This window comes from Cyprinodon tularosa, unplaced genomic scaffold (assembly GCF_016077235.1).
Source record: "Cyprinodon tularosa strain WSP-4 unplaced genomic scaffold, ASM1607723v1 ctg440, whole genome shotgun sequence".
Lineage (NCBI taxonomy): Eukaryota > Metazoa > Chordata > Actinopteri > Cyprinodontiformes > Cyprinodontidae > Cyprinodon > Cyprinodon tularosa.
The window spans coordinates 410,851-431,226 of record NW_024039164.1 but is presented as its reverse complement, the minus strand read 5'-3'; the positions used below and the strand labels follow the sequence as shown (position 1 = coordinate 431,226).

The window sequence follows — 20,376 nt, the reverse complement described above, 5'->3', positions numbered from 1 at the left end:
ATGGTGATATGAGTAATCCCCATGTTGCTTTTGTTCTGTGGGTGTTTGAGGCGGTAGTTTAATTGAACTGCTTTTACTGTAGCTTTGTGAAAACAGATGAAAATAGAAAGGTGAGTGACCACAGGTTTGATCAGCATGCAATGAGTCATCACTTTGTTTACGTCGAGGTTCATTTCTGCACACTGACCCATTAGGCTGTATGATTTCAAAAATCCTCATTTGGCTGCTCGTTGTAGTGGGAGGTGGGTAAACAAACAGAAAGAGGATATTAGTGGAAACTTCAACACGTATATAAACAGTTATGCAACTTTTGATCTGTAGGTGAGTTTGTTTTATTAATCATATTAATAAACGTGCTCATTTTCACCTCGATTTTGAAAATGAATAAATAAACTGCCATGTCACCATGCTTTAGCCTCAGGGAGAATAAGAACGTATCCAGCGTTCCAGACCAGCATCTGCACAGACTTCTGCCATAGCGAGCTCTGCCAAGTCTTATCTGGGTCTTTATTGTTCTCTGATACAGCAAAACTTCACTTCCATAAAATAAAAAAACCTGCTTTGAATTCTTGGTCCATCAGCTAAGAGTTATAAATGGCATATTTCGGCCTGCGCAGCTGGGGGGGAAAAAGTCCTTGTTAGTTGTGAGGGTTTTTTCTTTTTTTTACCTAGCTATTCAAAATATTAGAAGATATTTCTGAGCTCCTGCTTTATCAAGGGCGTGTGTTTATGTAAGCTCTTGTTTTTTTTTCTGTTGGGTTGAATTAAATGAGAAATCGGGTGGTTTTGATAAACCAAGGATGACTGAATATGACAGAAAAAATATGCTTTGTGGGCAGATTTATGGGTTATTTAGGTAACAGTATTTTTTTTTTTAACTGCCAATACCTCCTAATAACCATACATCCCTTTAGCATAGAAGATTCTCCCTTCTAGGGGAACCTTCTTTTTTGTCAAGAAAACTGTGTTTTTGTCTTTAAATAAAAAACCAAAGTCTTGATCTTTGGTTCCAGACACATCTTATTGCCTCATATGGTAGCAGTTAACCTACAGTGGGTGTTATTGTACCTGTCTAAATGCTTTTTAAAGCAGTGGGAAGTTTATTGTTGGTTATTTCTGCTAATGGTAGGTTTTGTTGCTCTCAAGTTTGATGAGATGCATCCTAAATTGAAGAAAAATGGGAATATCTCTTTACATCTGGCTAAAATGAAAATAAACAAATATTATTTTCTTTTTTTTTTTTCAAGTGATTCTTAGCTTGATTTATCCGCTTCACCACCCACTCATAATTGGTCAACAGGCTGTTTTTAGCCACATTTAATGGATTTTTCTGTCTTGGCTGCAGAGGTGTTTAAGCTCCTCTTCCTGAAGTGACTCATAAGTCAACAGGCTGTTTGGCTGAGATGAGCTGTTTATAACTCTGTTGGGAGACGTTTTATACAACACTGGGAGGGGGTAATAGGAGGACACAGTCAAGGAGAAACTAAGTATTCATATTAATTATACACAGAGAGTTGGTTTTGAATTTTAGTACTAGAAGTGCTGTCCCCACCATTGTTTTGATCAGTAACCGTCCTCCCATGTTTTCCAGGCCACATACCGTCCGTTCCTGCGACAGATCCTGGAGGAAGTTTTCCAACCAGACCGACCCGAATGCCCCGACATCGAACACATGTCAGGAGGCCTTACAGACCTGCTGAAGACCGGATTCAGCATGTTTATGAAGGTTAGATATATAAGAAGTTATGCTTTCACTCCAACAACTTTCACAGCAACCAGGGTTTTCTAAGAATAGAATAGAATAGAAATCTATTTTATTCTCCACGAAGAAAACAATCCTGGTTTTTGGGTTAGTTTTTCTCTCATCTTTTACTGTAGGAAGTGGGGTAAAATATCTACCCTAAAAAGGATAGATACATTTACATTTTGTTTTACTCATCCTTTAGTTTGTCTTTATGTTCATTTCAAATTGCATACAAGAGATTTATTTATCTTTTTGTGCAAAAACACAAACTCTGTCATGCTATCAGTTAAGTCCACATAAACAACCCAGCTTTATGACCCCCACAATGAAATCATTAACAAAAAATAGCCTTGTTGGTAGAAAGTTTTGGGAAATTTCTTTCAGTAACCTTTACAAAAAAATTATCAGAAAAAAGGCTAGTGTTGATGTTATACATGCCATCTACCAAACAGGTCTAGGATCAGTGGCGGCTGGTCATTAGAGGAGGCCAGGGCGCCGCCCCACCCACCAATTGACCTTGATTAACAAAAATTTTTTTTAAATTTTCACCCTAGGGTACAAAATTATTTGCCCATTGACTCTCGTTAAAAGTTGTACGTGCGCAGTACCTCCTCTGCAATGCAAAAGGTATAGGAGAGCTCAGGGTGCACCTCTTATGTGCGCCCTGAGCTAACAGGAACTGTTAGCAGATCATGGTGCAGCTGATTGACAGGTCAAGTCGCAGAGGTGAAATCCCTTAAAGCAAACCTACCAAGAGAAGCTGGAGGGGAAAGGGTTTAGGCTGATCAGCCAAACATCAAAATTAATCAGCAGTCCAAAAGACAGATGGAGACGGTTCACTCGCTCTTTTTCCAGGACCTGGTTTAGCTACAAGGCTTGGCTAACTGCATGCAGCAAGGCTAATGTTTTATTCTGCTGACTTGACTCTCTGCCTCCTTTTTCAAACGTCAGGATCTGATGCATCATGGATAAAGACAGATAGGACTGATTTAAAGCACTTTTTAGAAAAGGCAGAGAAGAATGAAGAATCTGGGATTCTCGTGGAAAATAACATAATATAGTGTACTTTTTATAGAAGTTTCTTAATTTGCATAGTTGCTTAAACATACACGTTCTCAGAAAATAAATAGTTTTCATATATTAAAAAGATATAAAGCTGACTAAAAGCTTCTCCATTATTAAACTGGTACATTTTTTCTTACATTTGTGACACAATATTGGACCATGCAAAACACAGATTTGCCTTCATAAAGGCTCAGAAGGGCTAGATATATGTACAAAAAGTAAACCTGTAAATGAAATTATGTTTTGTTTTTAAAAAGTGTTTTTATAGTGTTTTTTTTTTTTTTTTGGCATTCATATAAATAAACTGGTGTGATAACTTGGCATAAATTCGATTGGTTTTTGGTATACGAGAAGACTCCACCACTGTTTAGGACACTACATGCAACTCCATGTATTATTAAAAACATGTCATGTTTTATTCTAACTGGATTTGTAAACACCTTAAGAAGAAGGAGAAAAAGCACAGAACACAGGTTTTAGGACCAACAGCCACGTGTCTCCACATGGAGTCCCAGCTGCTCCTTTTTCAAAAATGCTGCTCTAGATGGGCCTCCCCACTGGGGAAAAAAAAGCACTCGAATTCTGGCTTTTAATCCAAATCAGTTGGTGCACATTGATGAATACATGCTTTTTATATACACCTTATTCACCTCCAAACATGGACAGGGGATCATGTCAGTGTTCCACTTAAAAGGGTTTTATTTCTTCCACATTCAATAGCTTAGAAAGGTATTTAGTATCAGGCTTCAGACAAACACAGAGCAGGACAAAGGTTTGAAGAAGGAAGTAGTATATGCTGTGGTGTAAGTTAGTATCAATCCCTTTAACTCTGATACTCTAAATTAAAATCTGTGTAAGCAACTTCCTGCAGAAAATAACAGTTTATTTATTTTTTTTTTTTTCCTTTATTTAACCAGGTAAATCTCATTTTCAAGGTGGACCTGGGCAGAGATTTGTTAAAAGTAGAAAAGGTTTCTGCCTCATTATTTAAAAAAATACTATACCAGTAAGTCCACATGTGTGTTAAACACATGTGGACTCAATCAAAATGTGTGCTTAGTAAAAAGTATGCTTAATACCTGCTTAAGTTATTTTCAAAAGTGAATTTTAATTTAAAAAACATTCAAATGCAATAAGGTCAGTATCTGTTATTCTCCCTTTGTCTTGGTTTATCACAGCAAGGCCCAATAAAACACGTTTGAAAGGTGTGAAATATCTTTGTAAGGTTCTGCAAATTAGTCTCTTATATAAAAGTTTACTTTAAAGAGTTTAGTTATTCTTTTTAAGAGAATAAATACGTTTTTTGTTAGAGAAAAGATCCTTGCGAAGGTTGATTTGAGTCATACAGCCTTCAACATCATAACAGTCGCTGAAGGAAAAACAACTCAGGTTAACAATTATGCTTGTGAATACAGGAACCTTGGCCTAGTTTAGCACTTATTAAGAAACGTTGCCTAAAAAAAGGATAACTCAAAAAGAATAAAGTTATAAACCAGAACTTGAGGCGTGAACCCTTTTTAGGCAATAAAACACCACTATAAAATCTCTATTTTTAACCAAAGAACCCGCCGTTAACATGGTTTATAGGCTATAAGACTGGACCCTGCTGTCTGAGCTGAAGGCCTGTGCAGTGTTGCTCAGGAGAGCCCCTCCAACTGTCTGTGACCACGCTTGTTTGTGTGTCTGGTGTGCCATGTTTAGTCTTTGTTGAAACAGAGTCCCACTTGTCCAAGAGTCGCTCCCGCTGCTTCAGTCCAACTCCTCCATAGTAGGTTTGTATAAATGACTTTTAAAAAAATGGGACGTCGTCCAATCCGCTGTTTGGACACTAACGTTATTGATGGTGTCATATGATCACAGAGAAATAAAGAGGAGAGGCGTTTGGGCCTTTACCAGGAGGTGGGGCCTCATTTTAAACCTGAAAACCTGCCATTGAAAGGAACAATAACTGATCTAAAAGATAACAGCAGCTTACTAACATGGGGGTCTGTCCTACAAGAAAAAAAAAAACTATCTGCAGTTTGTAATTAAATTTACATCCCTGATCATTTTTTGGTCGTAACATAAAGTCATTATGATGGGCTGGAATTTGAGCCTTTTTTATGTATGAAGGTGTTTGATCTGTTCAGCATCCTTTCAGCTGGGACCAGCTCCCCTGTTCTAAATGAACATCCCACAGCATGATGCTGCCCCTAACGGGTTTTTAGGTGGTATGTAATAATAAAAAAAATACGAGGAGCATAAAAGCTATTGTAAGCTACTATTATATTTCTGTATGTGAGGTTAAATAATTTATAGGTTAAAGAGCCTTCATAAGATAGGAGTTCAACCCTCGAGTTAGTTTGAAATGAGAAATTATCAAGGAGCACTGCATTATGGGAAATCATGGTAGCACTGTTGCTTTGTATTAAGAAGGACCTCGTCTCAGACAAATCTGTCTGAGACTCTTAATTGTGCCCCCACCCCCTTCACTCAACTATCGCAGTAAGAATCCTAACCTTAAAGACGAGGGATCAGCAAATTATTACATTTGAAATATAACCGTTAATTTAAAAAAAAAAAAGGGGAATTTCCAAATGTCAGAGCCTCAAAATATTTGTCTGGTCACAATTAACAAAGGTAAGATGCTAACTTTTTCATCCCGCCCCTTAGGTGGTAGAAACACATTTTAACCGATTTTGCCACCATAATAAAGAGAGGAGAGTTGCAGCTAGCTCAGATCCATGCATCTGAGCTAGAAGTAGACGCAACAGTAAGGTCTCAAAATAATGGACAGCTGAGCATTTAAGGTCATGCCAAGAATGAATTACTGAGCAAAATATACCAATATGTTTGTTAGAAGGCTGCCCCGATCCAATGTTAATATCCGAAATTGGATCGATATCAGCCAAAAAAATTAACATGGGAATATACTGTATCAGCCTGCCTCTAAAATCTCCTTTATTAGGAAGCTCATAGAAACACTTAACTTCTATGCACTTTTATTTAAAGTTTGTAGGTCAATTGTTATATAAAATAAGGAAAAAAGTTTGTATAAAGAATGAATCCTCTAAGCTGCCATATTGGTGTCGTATCACAAATTAAAAGGTTGTTTCTGGACACACCTAGCTTGTGATAAGTGAACGGTAAAAATGATAAAATAATTGCAATTTATGTCAAAAAAGAAGCTAAACAGATGTGCTATGATATATTTAACAGTAAGTTTGCTTTACGGATTTTTTTCCTTTTCCAATATCTAAGAAAGAGACATCAGAAATTATAAAAAGAATACATTTTCATAATAATTTATATTAACATCTGTCGTTGTCTTTGATTTGATCAAAAATTGTTTTGTTTTTTTCTTATTATTGCAGAGGAGTCTGAAGAACGATTTGCATGAATACAAAACAATATTTTTCAGCTGGAAAAAAAAAAAACCTCACTTACATTTTATCAATGTAAAAGGTATAGCGGATGATTTTCGCAAAATTTTGAAAAGACCCACCGTCTCCACCGAGAGGTATCGTCCAATTGAACGCGTGCGAGAGCGTGCACAAGCACATTTCTCCTCGTGCACACCCTGTTTAAAAGTTGCTGTTTGCATCGCTCATACAAGCTCACTTTCCAAAAGAAGATTTGCAGTTTTTCCTCTTTGTAAGAATCACACCAGTAAGTGGAAATGGAGACGAGCACTTAGGATGGCCTTACTTAAACATATCACCAGAATGATTGACTATAAGGAGGACCGTTTATTTTTATGATCCACCTGGAAAAAGAACATCCTCTACTATACCTTTTAATAGTTTGTTTTTATGCAGAGGTAACCTTCCACACAGTTTGCTAAATTTTACCCTTAAAAGAACAAGTTTGGAAATAATCTGAAGTCATTTTTTGTCCTTTTTTTTAGCTTGATGTGAAAATTTGTTTTGCTCTCCATGTTATCCATTTAGAGCCTAACATTACACTGGAAAAACTATGTAGAAATAAGTAAAAATTTCTTTAATTCTGTGTATTTACCATTAATTTGATTGGGTAAATAAGATGATTTGCCAATGAAATTACTATTTTTACTCTTAAAATAAGATAATTAGATAATATGCACTTGAAATAAGACAATGCAGTTGTTTTTTTCTTATTTTAAATGTTAATTTTCTTGTTCCTTTGGCAAAGTGTCTCACTTACTTCCTCAGTTCAAGAAAAAAAACAATTATTTAGATTGCAATTTTTTGCAGTGTAAGCTTTAAGTGTAAGATTTTTTATTTATTTGCTAGGTGTTTTGATGAGCCTCATCATCCTTTTTCTTACACTGTAAATCATGTCTGTGCTCATGGCCCCTCCCTCTGCTTGCCCCATGGCAGCACACATGGCTCATGGTGTGTGTCTTTAGGCGCACACTGCTTGTGTTGGGCTCTCACATGGAGCAGGCATGTCCCTTGATGTCTTAGTTAATTTAAAATGGTAACATAACACGAGCAGAATCAGCCTGAATAATATTCGCTCGCACCTTTTTTTGCAGAAGCATGTTAAACCATCCCTGACACGCCTCAGTCCACATGTCGCATCACAGGCTGCCGCTTCACGTGGACAGCCACCCTTGCCACAGGTCCACCCCCTGCCGCTCTGATTGCTCGGTTAGCACTTAGAGGTTTGTCCTGACCGCTGCCAGCCAACCAATAGAACTACGCCTTCATGACCCAGCGACCAATAAGCCTCCCACTTCGCTGCTGCCAAATGGCATGTCGTAAAAAGGTCTGTCGGAGGCCCCTCTCACACAGGATGGTGGGACATTTGTATCCGAGGAAAAGCAGGTGTGAGCAACCTGCTTCCATTTTCACGTGTCAGCCATCCTGACACCAGTGTGTGGATCCAGAAAACAACACCTACATTCATGGTTTTACTACAAGCAGCTGCACCGTTAGAAACGCAAACATGAGTAGAATCAGATGGTTGATTTAAATGTGATAAAAACTTTAGGATGATGTTTCACAAAAAGTGCTGTAAAAAATGAAATCACTATAACGACCTGCCCTGATTTCCAGGTGAGCCGTCCACGTCCAGGCGACAACCCTCTGCTCTTCTTCTTCCTGGTCGGTGGAGTGACACCATCAGAGCTTCGCCTCATCAAAGATACAGTCAGCTCACTCAAACCAGGAACACAGGTCAGTAGGGTAAAGAGGTAGAAACCCTGTTTTTTAGCATCAACTTAAGCTTTTTACTCAAGTAAAAGTGTAAAAGTACCATTTTTAAAAATAATTAAAGTATAAAATAAAAGTAATTTAGGAAAACATTTTAAGGAGATCTACTTTAAAACTATTAAACCTATTAAGGAAAACAGTTTTCTAAATTCTGGATGCTGACTTCCTTATACTTAATCTTTTTAGTGTTTTAACTAATGGTAAAAGAGTCAAATTTAACTTTTCATCATCTTGAAAAATTATTAATTTCAGTATGTGGAGAATAACAAGTTGGTGCAGCACCAAGTCCTACCACAAAGACATGAATTGTCTGGATAAAACTAATTATTTTTTATGTGTTTTTGTTTGTTTTTTTAAATACCAACAGGCAATAATGAAAATGAGCTCAAATGGAGTCTATTTTTTTTATTTAATGAGTTGAAAGTAAAAATAATTGCAAAAAAAATATGAGGGATAGAAGTAAAAATTTTTCTAAAAAATAATTACTCCAGTAAAGTATAGATATCCAAAATTTCTACTTCAGTAAAGTAATGAAGTATTTTTACTTTGTTAACCCCATTTTTTAGCACAAACATTTCACAGTAATTCTTAAATATTGGCTTTTTTAAATAAATGTGTAAAGACTGTCGGACTGGAATTTGTGTTAGGATAAAAAATAAACATGTATTAGGTTCTAAAAATAAGAAAATACAACAAACTTTATGAATAATATGTTTTAGATTATTTCTTACTGTTTTAAAGAAATGGCAAAAATGCAATAACTTTATTTTTGTCTGATTTTTTGAAGTGTTCCAGTCACATTTGTCAATTTGTTTATTTCTTCCTCTGGTCTGCTTACAGTTTCCCAAACCCTGCAAAGCATTAACTGATATTCACATAAAGTTAGATGCAGATTGATATTTAACCTTTTAGCTTTAGCCATGAAGAATAAAAGCAAAGACTCTGATTCATGATGGGTCGTAAGTCCTGACCTAATTACGCAGGTGGCAGAGATCAGGTGTGAAGGTTAGAGCCCTGTCTGATCTTTCCAAGGATTGATGCAGTTTTCACATGTCTGCCTGTTTGTTTAAGGCCGTCTAAGTGCCTTATACATATGCAGTCCACACCGCCACACAGAACATGCAGATGCATGCAGCTTCTCTGGTTGAGAGGAGGGAAAAAAAGGGACATCAAACGGGGTAATGTAGGGTTTTTATAATAAATGGCTTTGAAAATTAGGCCAGAGGCAATGAAAGGCTTGACAACGATCAAAGCTGTCCATGTTGTAATTAAGAGAGCTGAATAAAGATGAGATTATACAGTAACCTAGTGGGCCACACACACACTAACCAGAGCAGGTTCATGTGCAACACGCTGTCTACGTGTAAACGCACAGTGGCTGGTGTCTGCTGTCCAGATGTGGCTGAGGGTTCTGCTTCTGCAGAACTTCCTCACAGACATGCTCACTCTGCCATTACAGCCAATTTTAGGTGCTGACCTGAAGTTAAAGCAACACTGCTGAGCAGAAACAGAGCTCCTCTGTTGTGTAACGGCACTGCTGCCCTCATTCTAACTACAGCACCATTGGAGGGTATAAACCAAGTAAAACTGCAGTCTTAAACTTTATCTTCATCTGATTGTTGCTCTGCATCCAGGTAAACAAGCAGCACACAGCACCAGATAAAGAGCTTTACCAATGAAAACATCAAACGTCCAAATTAAGGCTTGGAAAAATATGTAGTAAACAGAAGAGTTAAACAAACCAGAATAGGTTTCATATTTTAGATTCTATAAAGCCGCCACTGCTTTCCTTATACTGCGTTATCTGAAGAGGAATGGTTTTTACTTATCATGCGAGGCCTGAGAGAAGAACTTCTTGCCTTCTTAGGTCGTGTTCACAGTCAGGACCCAGGCTGATTCTCATTACCACTATTTGTGTCTGAAATAATACAGGGCTTTAGAGAAGAATTCAGGCCAATCAGATTTTAAAAAGAATGCACAAAGTTTTACACAAAAAAGATCCTGCATTTATATGCACCGATGTATGAGTGAATACTTTGCAGGACCACCTTTTGCTGAAACTAATTCCTCCGATTTTTTTGGTGTATGTTTCTACCAGCGTCGCCCATCTAAAGGCTGGTAATCTTCTAATTTTCAAGCAAAATAGTTGAAGCTCTTTATGCTTTGTAAGGCCTCCCTCCACAATATCAGGTCTATAACGGTTTTTGTTTAGTTAATCTTGAAACAAAAACAAAAAAAAAACAGAAAGCTTAAAGTACCAGGAATAAAATAAACACATAATATTCATTATCAGAAATATCACCAAACAACAATCAGTTTGTGTTTAAGTAAACAGTATATATAAAAATTATTGTAATTTCCTTTTTTTTTTCATACATTCCTTGTGAGCGAGCAGAAGTTGCAACGTCCTGGCGTCCTTTTTTTCTATTATAAAACCCTTGCTTGGTTTGTAAATTAGGGCAAACATGTCCAAGTTGGTTAGACTTAAACTTAGACTCAACTTTATTTATCCCTTGGCATCACTCCTTCAGGGAATTTCTGATTCCGGTAGCTTATACAGAGTATGAAGGGCAGAGTTAAACCAGGATGACATTAAAAATAAAAATAGAACAGACAATATAAAAAAAAAATTTAGAAAGTACAAAAGAGCTTAAAAAAAGTTGTAATGTCATTGAAAATGTTTCCCTTAGATATAAAAAATCTGCACAGTAGAGAACTAATGGAAAACTACACAGTAGGTGACTTGGATTATTGCACCTGTACTGTAGAAATGTACAGACCTTATAAATAAGTAAGAAATTAGAGATTGCTCAGTAGTTGTTATGTGTTACTGCACAGGTTAGCAGTTGTTCCATCGTCTCTCCAGTCCTGGACGATGAATTGAACAGTTCTCAATGAGATCTCCAAAGCTGGGCATATCCTACCCTAACCATCCCTAACTCCTGTCTGGTGTTTTCTCTCCTCTATTGACTTAAAAATAAAAGTTAATTTCCTAAAGCTGTGAAGGCAATTGTCTCACTGTAATCAGGGACCCACCCTCCATCTCACCTTCACACACACACACACACCCACACACACACACACACACACACACACACACACACCCACACACACACACACACACATCCCTTCTTAGACACACAGACAAGATTAGAAAGACATTAACCCTCCCTGCTGATGGTCAAATAGACCAACAGCCCATTTCACACAATGCTACCTGCTTAATATCATTTGTTGTATTTATATCTTCTGAAAAATGTGCTAAAACAAAAAAATTCTTTATAATGAGTTAATAGTAATACTTATATTTCCTTCTTCATAAGTGCTTCTAATTTCTGTCTGTGTTCATTGTGAGACAGATGTCTCAATAAAATGACAAAGATTCTTGATTCCTGATTCTGGAAAGAATCCATTTTCAAACTTAAGCTGGAGAAATCACCATTAGATTTTTTTTCTCACTGCTGTTTTTTTTTTTTCCTTTTTCTCTGTGACCCTGTTACCTGTTAGCTTCTCCTGCAAATCAGCTTCTAGTCTCTTAACCCGCTGCCTGTTGGATAACTCGATTTTTTTTGTCAGTGTATCCTACATCTGTCCTTTGTTCAGATCCAGAAGGATTTGTAAATGTTCTGCTCCTGAACCAACTGCTGGATTCTCGTTTGTTGATTTTGTGCTTTTGTCATAAGCTTTGAATTTTAATCCTTGCCTGGGATTTAAAACTTCACCTGCTTTGTTTTCCCTAACCTGCCACCTTCTACACCTTTGCCTTCTAAATTCAATTCAATTCAATTCAATTTCAATTCAATTCAATTCAATTCAGTTTATTTATATAGCGCCAAATTCACAACACATGTCATCTCAAGGCACTTTACAGTTCAACCAGATCATACAGTCAAATTGATACAAAGTTTCCTATCCAAGGAAAACCAGCTGATTGCATTGACTCATTGACTCAAATACAATCCCCCACACTAAGCATGCCTGTAGCGACAGTGGAGAGGAAAAACTCCCTTCTAACAGGAAGAAACCTCCAGCAGAACCAGGCTCAGTGTGAGCGGCCATCTGCCGAGGCCGACTGGGGTTCAAGGAGACAGAAGCAGAGATACAAAAAGCAGCTGTAAAAGGCGGCCCCGTCCAGGAAACACACAGCCAGGCAGACGAGCTCCAAGGCAGCTCCCATGCCAGAGGACGAAGAGAACACATCCACTCAGTCACGGTCAGAGAAACAGGACCACACTGGAAAACAGGCCGATCTCCAACATCTATTAACAAGGGTGTTGATAGAAGCAGCACAGCTGATGTTTCTCTCCAGGATGACGTCACAGCCAAACAGGAACAGACGAGGCAAAGCTACTCTGAGGAAAAGCAGAGAGAGCAGAAGGTTAGAGATTGAACTAACAGACTCTGCAGAATAGGAGAACAGAGAGAGAATGAAGCAGAATGATGAAATGGGGGTCCCTATGTCCTCCAAAAGTCTAAGCCTATAGCAGCATAACTATAGAGATAGCTCAGGATAACCTGAGCCACCCTAACTATAAGCTTTATCAAAAATGAAAGTTTTAAGCCTAGCCTTAAAAGTAGACAGGGTGTCTGCCTCACGGACTAAAACTGGTAGTTGGTTCCACAGGAGAGGAGCCTGATAACTAAAAGATCTGCCTCCCATTCTACTTTTAGAAATTCTAGGAACCACTAGTAAACCTGCAGATTGAGAGCGAAGTGCTCTGTTAGGAACATAAGGAACAATCAGATCTCTGATATAAGATGGAGCTTGGCCATTTAAGGCTTTATATGTGAGAAGGAGGATTTTAAATTCTATTCTTGATTTAACAGGAAGCCAATGAAGAGAAGCCAGGATAGGAGAGATATGATCTCTCTTTTTCATTTTCATTAGAACTCTGGCTGCAGCATTTTGGATCAGCTGAAGGCTTTTAACTACAGTTTGTGGACTTCCTGATAGTAAAGAATTACAATAGTCCAGCCTTGAAGTAACAAATGCATGGACTAGTTTCTCAGCATCACCCCTGGACAGGATATTTCTAATTTTTGCAATGTTCCTCAGATGAAAGAAGGAAATTCTAGAAACCTCTTTGATATGGGATTTAAATGACAGGTCCTGATCAAAAATAACACCAAGATTTTTTACTTTATTATCTGAAATCTAAAATATATCTATTTGTATAAAAGAAGATGTGAATATAGCAACTTTTATACAATCTTATATTTAATATAATAGTTCTGAACAAGCTCACAACAATCTTTAAGCTCACATCATTTATGGTTAGATTGAAATTGTAGCTTAGTTGTTCTCCTGTGACGGATGGTAGGATCTGGTTAAGATTTAATTTTGATGTTAGTCATATCTTTAAAAGAGGTGTTTTCATTGTTTAGATGGTGCTTTAAAAACTGCTTGTTTCACAAACAACATTCCTTTTTATTCTGGAATTAAAAAATAAATAAAAATCAAACATTTATGCAGATGATACACATGTTTACTTTTATTTTTGTAGGATGAATCAATCCTGTCATTGATTTCAATATAAAAATATATATATAAAAATAAAAAAAGAAAGATTTTAAACTTTGAATCCTTAGTTTTAGATCAGAGAATTTACTTTCATCTACACTGAAAGACATTCAGAAAGATTAAAACATATTCAATATTTATTGGCTTTTTATCCCAGTTGAAGGAAATGGTACCTAGATGGCTTTAAAAAAAATAGCAACTTATTTTTTGTTATAGTTTTATTATTTTTCACTTGCTAAATGGTGTATTATCAATGATGAGGATTTCCCCTCGACCTTTAGGTTTTTGATGCTACAAATGTTTGTTTTATTATTATTATTTTATTAGTAATGAAATGAGCAATATTTTTTAACGTTTCTAATAGGATTGTAGCCTTTTATCTGAAAGCAAATACAGTTAAAGGTTCTATATCAACGACTTTATACAACATTTAAGATATTCTAAAAAAAAATTGTCTTTGATTTAAAAAGAGGAAAAATGAAACTTAAACTTCAGTATGGATAACCATTTGTTACTTTCCTTCTTTACCCATAAAGCTGCTGAGGTTTGGGTTTTTGATTAATTCTTTGTTTTCCAAATGCTTCTTGCATAATTTAAGCCAATGCCAAAGTGCATAGAGGGATAAAGATCTTCATCGTTTGTTTGCTGTATGTTCCCCAAGCGGCTGCAATGAAACACCTTACTGATTTTGATCAGAGATAAACAAATTTATAGCAAAGTTTTGATGCCTCAACTACAAATCAGGGAAAAGTGATTAAAGCTACAGAAAATAAAGCTTTAACCTTCACCCAAATTCCCTCTTGTTTATTCAGCAGTTGCCGAGGTTTCAGTCTTTTTTTTTTTTTATGTTGTTGGCCGTCCTCGACCTAACACCTCTGCTCTGATTGTAAACCCCTCGACCCCTGCGGTGTTGACAGGTGAATGTTAAAGGTCAGTGCGAGCGGTCTGCTTCTTTACATTGAAATTAAACTGCCCAGCTTGAGTCGCAGGTGGTTTCCATGAATCCCAAAGCTTTTCTCACACATCCTTCAATGCATTGAAAAGTCACGGCTGCCGTGTCAGAATAAACATCCGATTGGGCTTAACATTTCCATTTTTAAAAAATGAACAACATTATTTCATGTTTTTGACCCAGACGAAAACTTGACAGCTGATCCAGGAAACGGATAAACTTCTGTTACCTTCTAAGAAATTAGCTTTAGGCCTAAGGTGAAAAGAAAAAATAGAAGAAATGGTTGGTAAAGTCTGAACCCTGTTAAGAATTTACTGTTTAAAAAAATGTTCATTTAATGTAACCCTTTATAGGGCACTATAAAAAAATCAAAATTTTAAGCCAATAGTGTTATTGAATCCAAGAACTTTTACCTTTGTAACATTTAAAGAAATAATGATATTTTGATGGCAAAAATGAATGTCAACTTAATAACAAGAAACGCCAACTTACCCGAATATATTAGGAAAAATAACAAAAGTGCTTCTATAAGAAATTCATGAAACCCTCTGACAGTGAAAGAAACACATTTTTTTTTGCTACAACATAACCTTTAATACTGCGGCTTATATTTTTGAGTTTATATACCTAAATATAATTGTAACTAGGCTTATTAACTTTACTTTTTAAGTTTTCAATTAGCTTTTTACCTTTTTCTTGACTTATTAAAACAAATTTTTTACTTAATTTACAGTAGGTAATACATCATTCAAGGGCTCATCTAATTGGTCAAATGCCAAAATAAGATGTACAGCCAAGTAGCAGCATCTTTGCTGAATGGCTGGACATAGATCTTGTACTTCTAGACCTCACAGAGGGACGATGGGGGGCTCCATTCGTTAGGGTTGCTCTATGAAAGGTGATGTTTGTAATAGAATAGTAATAGAATATTCTTCATTTTCTGTGTACTGTCTTGCGATGTGGCAATAGAATTGTTGTCTTAATGCCAGAATGAGCCCAATTTTTACCCTCACAAGCGAAGCATTATCGCTTTCACCATAGTTTTATTGCTTTATTATGATTTATGTAGGGAATAATTCATGTTATGTCAACACTGCAAAAAAAAAAAAGAAAAAGGTGAAAGGAAGAGAAAAGAGGGGTATTGACAAAACGTAGTCAGTCTGCTTCATCACCTGCAAAGAGAGATTAATTTAGAGGGTTTTCATTCCTGCGGATTGTCTCTGTTACTGTTACACACATTGGCTTATTTCAACCTTAACGATGGTGTTTGCTCTGCTCCAGGTGCTGGTTCTCTCCACCCGCTTACTAAGACCGACGGATATTCCTGAGCTGTTGTTCAGCACCCAGAGACTTCACCCAGATATCAGTTTCTGAGGGTTGCCATGAGGAACAAACGCAGCCTTGTGCGTTCAGAGCGGCGCACGTTTGGACAATCAGGTTTGGAGCGCAAATCGTCGTCATTTTACAGAAATGATCGAGATTTTAAAAAAAGAAAAAGAAAGCATTCCTGCCCTGTATGTCAGCGAACAAAATCCTTGTTCTTATACAACAGATGTTTTATGACCTAAATGTATGAATTTATCAAATCTGTAACAATAAAGTAATTTACCAGACAGCAAACCTGCTGTGTTGCCTTTTATTTGCATGCACTGTTAATATAGTATGTAGTTTACTATAATAGTGACTGAGTGAATGTGTGAAAGGGGAGGTGAGAGAATACTGTCTGTATATCTGCATCATAACCTCTTTACATCACGACAAAAGCTTCATGTTTAGCAAAACGTTTGGACCATTTCTTCGCTCACACCTACACGGATGATTCCCTCCTTCATTGGTTTCATTCTCTCCCACATTGCTGAGATGCATGAGCTAAAGCTCCATGATTTCACCCACCTCCAAGCCTGCAAAACAACAGGGGGCTTTTTTTCATTTCCACGGATGCATTTCAGCAGATTCTGTAAAAAAGCTTTTTAGATTTATCAATTAGGATTTTTTTTCTTCAGGATTTAGTCATATTAAATCCCATAAATCCCTTTAATGCAGATCTGGGTGCATGCAGGTATAGCTGTCGCATAGGCTTTGCAAACCGCCCCCCATTCCTGCATTTTCTTTAAAATTGGTGATAAATTAATTTATCCAAGATTGCATCTGTTTTTGTCAAGCACTTTATGTTTTAAAGAACCTTCATCAAGTTTAGCTGTTTTTGTTTTGTTTTATATTGTTATATCATAACAGGAGGGGGGTGGGGCAACATAAGGAAAGTCAATGATTTCCCCAGCAACAATCAAGATAGTTGTGCTTCTTTTTTTCTGTAAAAGAAAAGAGAAACGCACGATTATTAAAAACTTTTCCAGGAGCTTTTATGTGAATGTTCTTCATTGCTGTGCCATTATTTAGTAGCTCTTTTTGTATCACAACTCTTTACATTTTAATGAATTGAACAGAATAAGTTACCGCTTGTTTCATAGTAGCTGTATGACTTTGTCCCTTTGTAGTTCAAACTTAGACTTTAAGTTTAAACCAAAAACTTAAGGCTTGGATTCAAATTTATTTATCCCTTGGGATTAGTCCTTCAGTGACATTCTGGTTCCAGTAGCTTATATAGGGTAAAAAGAGTTAAAGCAGGAAGCCATTAAAGATAAAAATACAATATAAAAGAGTGTATATAGTAAAAAGTTATGTCCTAGAATAGGTTTCCCTTAGATATTAAATATCTGCACAGTAGAGAGCTAAGAAATACACAGTAGTTGATTTGGGTTATTGCACTGCAGATAATTAGTGAAAAAAATAACAGGCTACACATGAGATGACTGAATTTCAAGAGCCCTTCAGGTTAAATAAAAGGGTCTTAAATGTTTCAGGACATTTTCTAGGTTTAGAGGTATATTTCTGGGTTATTGTAACAAAAAAAAAAAAAGATTTAAAGGTCAAGTTTGGGTCTGATTGGTAATTTAATATACGGTATACAAATGCACCAACACATTACAGTGTCTTTAAAAGTCCATTGGCTTGTGATTAAAAGTTGGTTTAAGATATATATTGTTTGATTACCTTTAACATTCAGTCTATGGGATCAACCATAATATAAATAGAACTTCCTTTAAAGAAGCTGTAAAACTTTAAAGATCTCATTCTGTTAACAAAAACACAATTCTGGATTCCTCCATTTACATTAGTTCTTCCCCTAAAAAGAAATCTGCATAACATTAGCTTTAAGGGGCAAAAACCCTTCATCTGTGCATTAGCCCCATTTTTGTCTTGTGTGCTTAAGTGGGCTTTAAGTTTAGCAGCAGACTTGACTTATCAACAGGGTATCAGTCGCTCCATTGTCTTAATGCGACTCATAGCTGCGAGTTATCAAGGCCTTTCAGAGGAGCTCTATTCAAAGGTCAGACGAGCTTTTCTTCGATGCGTCATCAGGAGTCAGAATCTGATTAAATAAGCAATATTTGTTCTTTTACCTGCTGAAGATTCTTTTACAAATGAAATATGGACACAGCTGTAATATTTAAATCATTTTATTTTTATTACAAAGTGAACTTGTAACAAATAAATAACAGGTCCTTTGGACTTGTTTTCATAAAGTGCGTCAGTGATCATTGTCGAAGCATGCTACACCCCCCGTCTGCTACAACCCAAACCTCACTGCCATGTACAGTGATGATCCTTAAGGTTCAAAACAAAACTATACACGTATTTATACACACTGCAGATGTTGGCATTACTGAGCTCAGCTCCAGAGTATTTGCTGAATGGGAACCGCTAACAGGGCCATGTAGTGGCTGTGAATAGAAACCACCACAATGGGCCAGCTAAAAATAAGCCGTCCTTCAGCTGTTGCCAGGAGAGCAGAATTTACACTTTAGATCAACCGATAAGCAGAGTCTGTGGGCTCAGCTAGCCTCCATCGGCTTCCCCGTGTCCTCACAGGTCTCCTCCTGAGCAGATAAACCTCTTTCCCTGCTTCGTTTCACACCTCATCTGACATGAGACCGCTCTCCACCAAGAGGTGGACAAAGGCTGCCCTGTGGATGCTGCCACTGAGCGGTCTGTTTCCGTCACCCAGACTGGTTCAGAACTAATGAAGGAGAGATCCTCTCCTCGTCTTTTCCCTCGGCTTCCAGTCCTCTTCACACAGAGGTCACAGTTCTGACTTTAGCAGACAACGCCTGTTTGAAACGCCTCTTGAGATCTTGCATGTTGGGAGACTTTGGCCGGGGAATGAGGGGCGAGCGCCTCTTCTCTGGGGCGGCGCTGGCGGTTGGAGGCGGCGGCTGCTTGGCGAGCTGGCAGCACAGTCTGTGGAAAGCTCCATGCACCTGGTTATAATCTTCGCTGGCGGAGACCTCGAAGAAAGAGCATCCCAGAGTTCCCGCCAGCAAAGGGCCCTGCTGGGAGTCTACACGCCTCAGGTGAAGCAGGTCTGCCTTGTTGGCGAGCAGGATCAATGGGGGCACGCCGGTCCCGCCCGTACGGACCACCAGCTGGTGCAGCTGATCGATCAGCTCAAAGCTGCGGCGGTCGGTCACAGAATACACCAGGACCACGGCGTCGGCCCACTGGATGGAGCACGTCACATGATCGGGGATACTGATACCATTATCAGTCATCTAAAAGGGGAAAAGACGAAATTATTAAAATCAAACATTCCTCTGTGGGGCAACTTCATTCAGATCTAAAGTTTAAAGACTTAATGAAAAGTAAACTCTTGTAATGACTGGAATGCTCATTGAGCAGACAGGAGCTATAGTATTACTGCTGTGGAGGGGGTGTGGGTGACAGGGGGGGAAAAAAAAGTCTGGATTTGGATCAGGGTATCATTTACAGTGGCCCCAGCCAGCCATTACCCTAAATGGTAGATTACTCAGCCCAAAATGAGGGGCTTGCTTTGGGGGGGAACCATCTATGTTTCAGAAATGTTTCCCAAAAGAAACTAACAGCCAGAAAGTCAATTTATGTATGAGATTTGAAATAAGTTTGATCATAAATGCTACATCTGGAGCCACCACTGATTAAATCAACCAAAATAAGATTTGAGAGGAAGGAAGGAAGGAGCCCCACCTCTGCACCAGGAGTGTCCTGGACCTGGATGGTCACCTGATCTCCATCCACCTGGACCTCTCTGGAGTAAAGGTTACCTGGACACCGAAAAGAGACCAAAATCAGCTGATTTCATCAAAACAAACAGAATTAAAGCAAATTCATTTAATGGAAAAGTATTTTTAAACTTACCGGCATTTCGCTCATAGTCTCCAATAAAACGCCTCGTTAAGAATCTCACCACCAGCGCTAAAATTAACAAAAAAGGACAGCAATGTTAAACCTAAAATCATAAATCCATATAAACCTAAAATATAGCAATATATCTGTGTTTGGTAAGAGGCTCACCTGTTTTTCCCACTCCGCTGCCTCCAATAACCGCTATTTTAATCACCCGGTTCGGGACGCAGCACTCGGGCGCGCTGCACTCCGCAATGGTCGACATGTTCTGAATGAGCCTCATTTTTCCCTCCCACTGATTCAGTTTCCACTAAACCCGCGAAAGAAATATAGAATAAAACGCTTTGAACTCGTTCAGTAAAGTTAAAGTTATTCCAGGATCAGCAGTGAGGATGTTTCCAGCTGCAGAGCAGAGAGCGACTGAAGCTGAGGAGCCGCGCGCTGCTTTTATAGCCTTCCGCCGCTGCTCGCTTCTGATTGGTCGCTCAGTATCTCCAGCGGCTCGTGTTTTCTCCGCCCACACGTGGATAAACAGCGACTCGTTTTCAGAAGTGGAGCTGCTGCTGCTGCTGCAACAGGTGGGATCCGACAAAACAGGCTTTCTTTGGGGGAAAAGCTCCGGATTAGAATCTGGAGGGAGAGGTGATATTTTCTCATGTGACTCTCATGGAAGCATTCTGCCTGTGAGGAAAAACATGTT

At 37.9% G+C, this 20,376-nt stretch overlaps 2 protein-coding genes across 2 annotated transcripts in view; one reads left to right on the top strand and one right to left on the bottom strand.

The window, feature by feature from the left end:
* scfd2 (sec1 family domain containing 2) overlaps positions 1 to 16,076 on the top strand; it is a 160,023-nt gene extending 143,947 nt beyond the window's left edge. The window contains exons 7-9 of the mRNA XM_038300144.1: positions 1,592 to 1,726; positions 7,828 to 7,947; positions 15,738 to 16,076. Of these exons, the coding sequence (XP_038156072.1) occupies positions 1,592 to 1,726; positions 7,828 to 7,947; positions 15,738 to 15,830 (348 nt within the window). The 3' untranslated portion in view covers positions 15,831 to 16,076. The remainder of the gene's footprint in view (positions 1 to 1,591; positions 1,727 to 7,827; positions 7,948 to 15,737) is intronic.
* A 1,882-nt stretch (positions 16,077 to 17,958) lies between these two features.
* On the bottom strand, positions 17,959 to 20,107 carry rasl11b (RAS-like, family 11, member B). The gene is made up of 4 exons (XM_038300104.1): positions 19,845 to 20,107; positions 19,689 to 19,745; positions 19,518 to 19,594; positions 17,959 to 19,066 (listed from the first exon to the last, which is right to left on the bottom strand). Exons 1-4 carry the CDS (start codon positions 19,957 to 19,959, stop codon positions 18,587 to 18,589), a joined length of 729 nt encoding a protein of 242 aa, XP_038156032.1. The 5' UTR covers positions 19,960 to 20,107; the 3' UTR covers positions 17,959 to 18,586.
* Between the last annotated feature and the right edge of the window lie 269 nt (positions 20,108 to 20,376).

Coding starts and splice junctions, on each gene's coding strand:
- rasl11b (XM_038300104.1), bottom strand. CDS start 19,959: ATGAGGCTCATTCAGAACATGTCGACCATTGCGGAGTGCAGCGCGCCC. Junction 19,746..19,844: donor CAGCGGAGTGGGAAAAACAG/GTGAGCCTCTTA, acceptor TGTTAATTTTAG/CGCTGGTGGTGAGATTCTTA. Junction 19,067..19,517: donor AGGACACTCCTGGTGCAGAG/GTGGGGCTCCTT, acceptor TTCCCCTTTTAG/ATGACTGATAATGGTATCAG.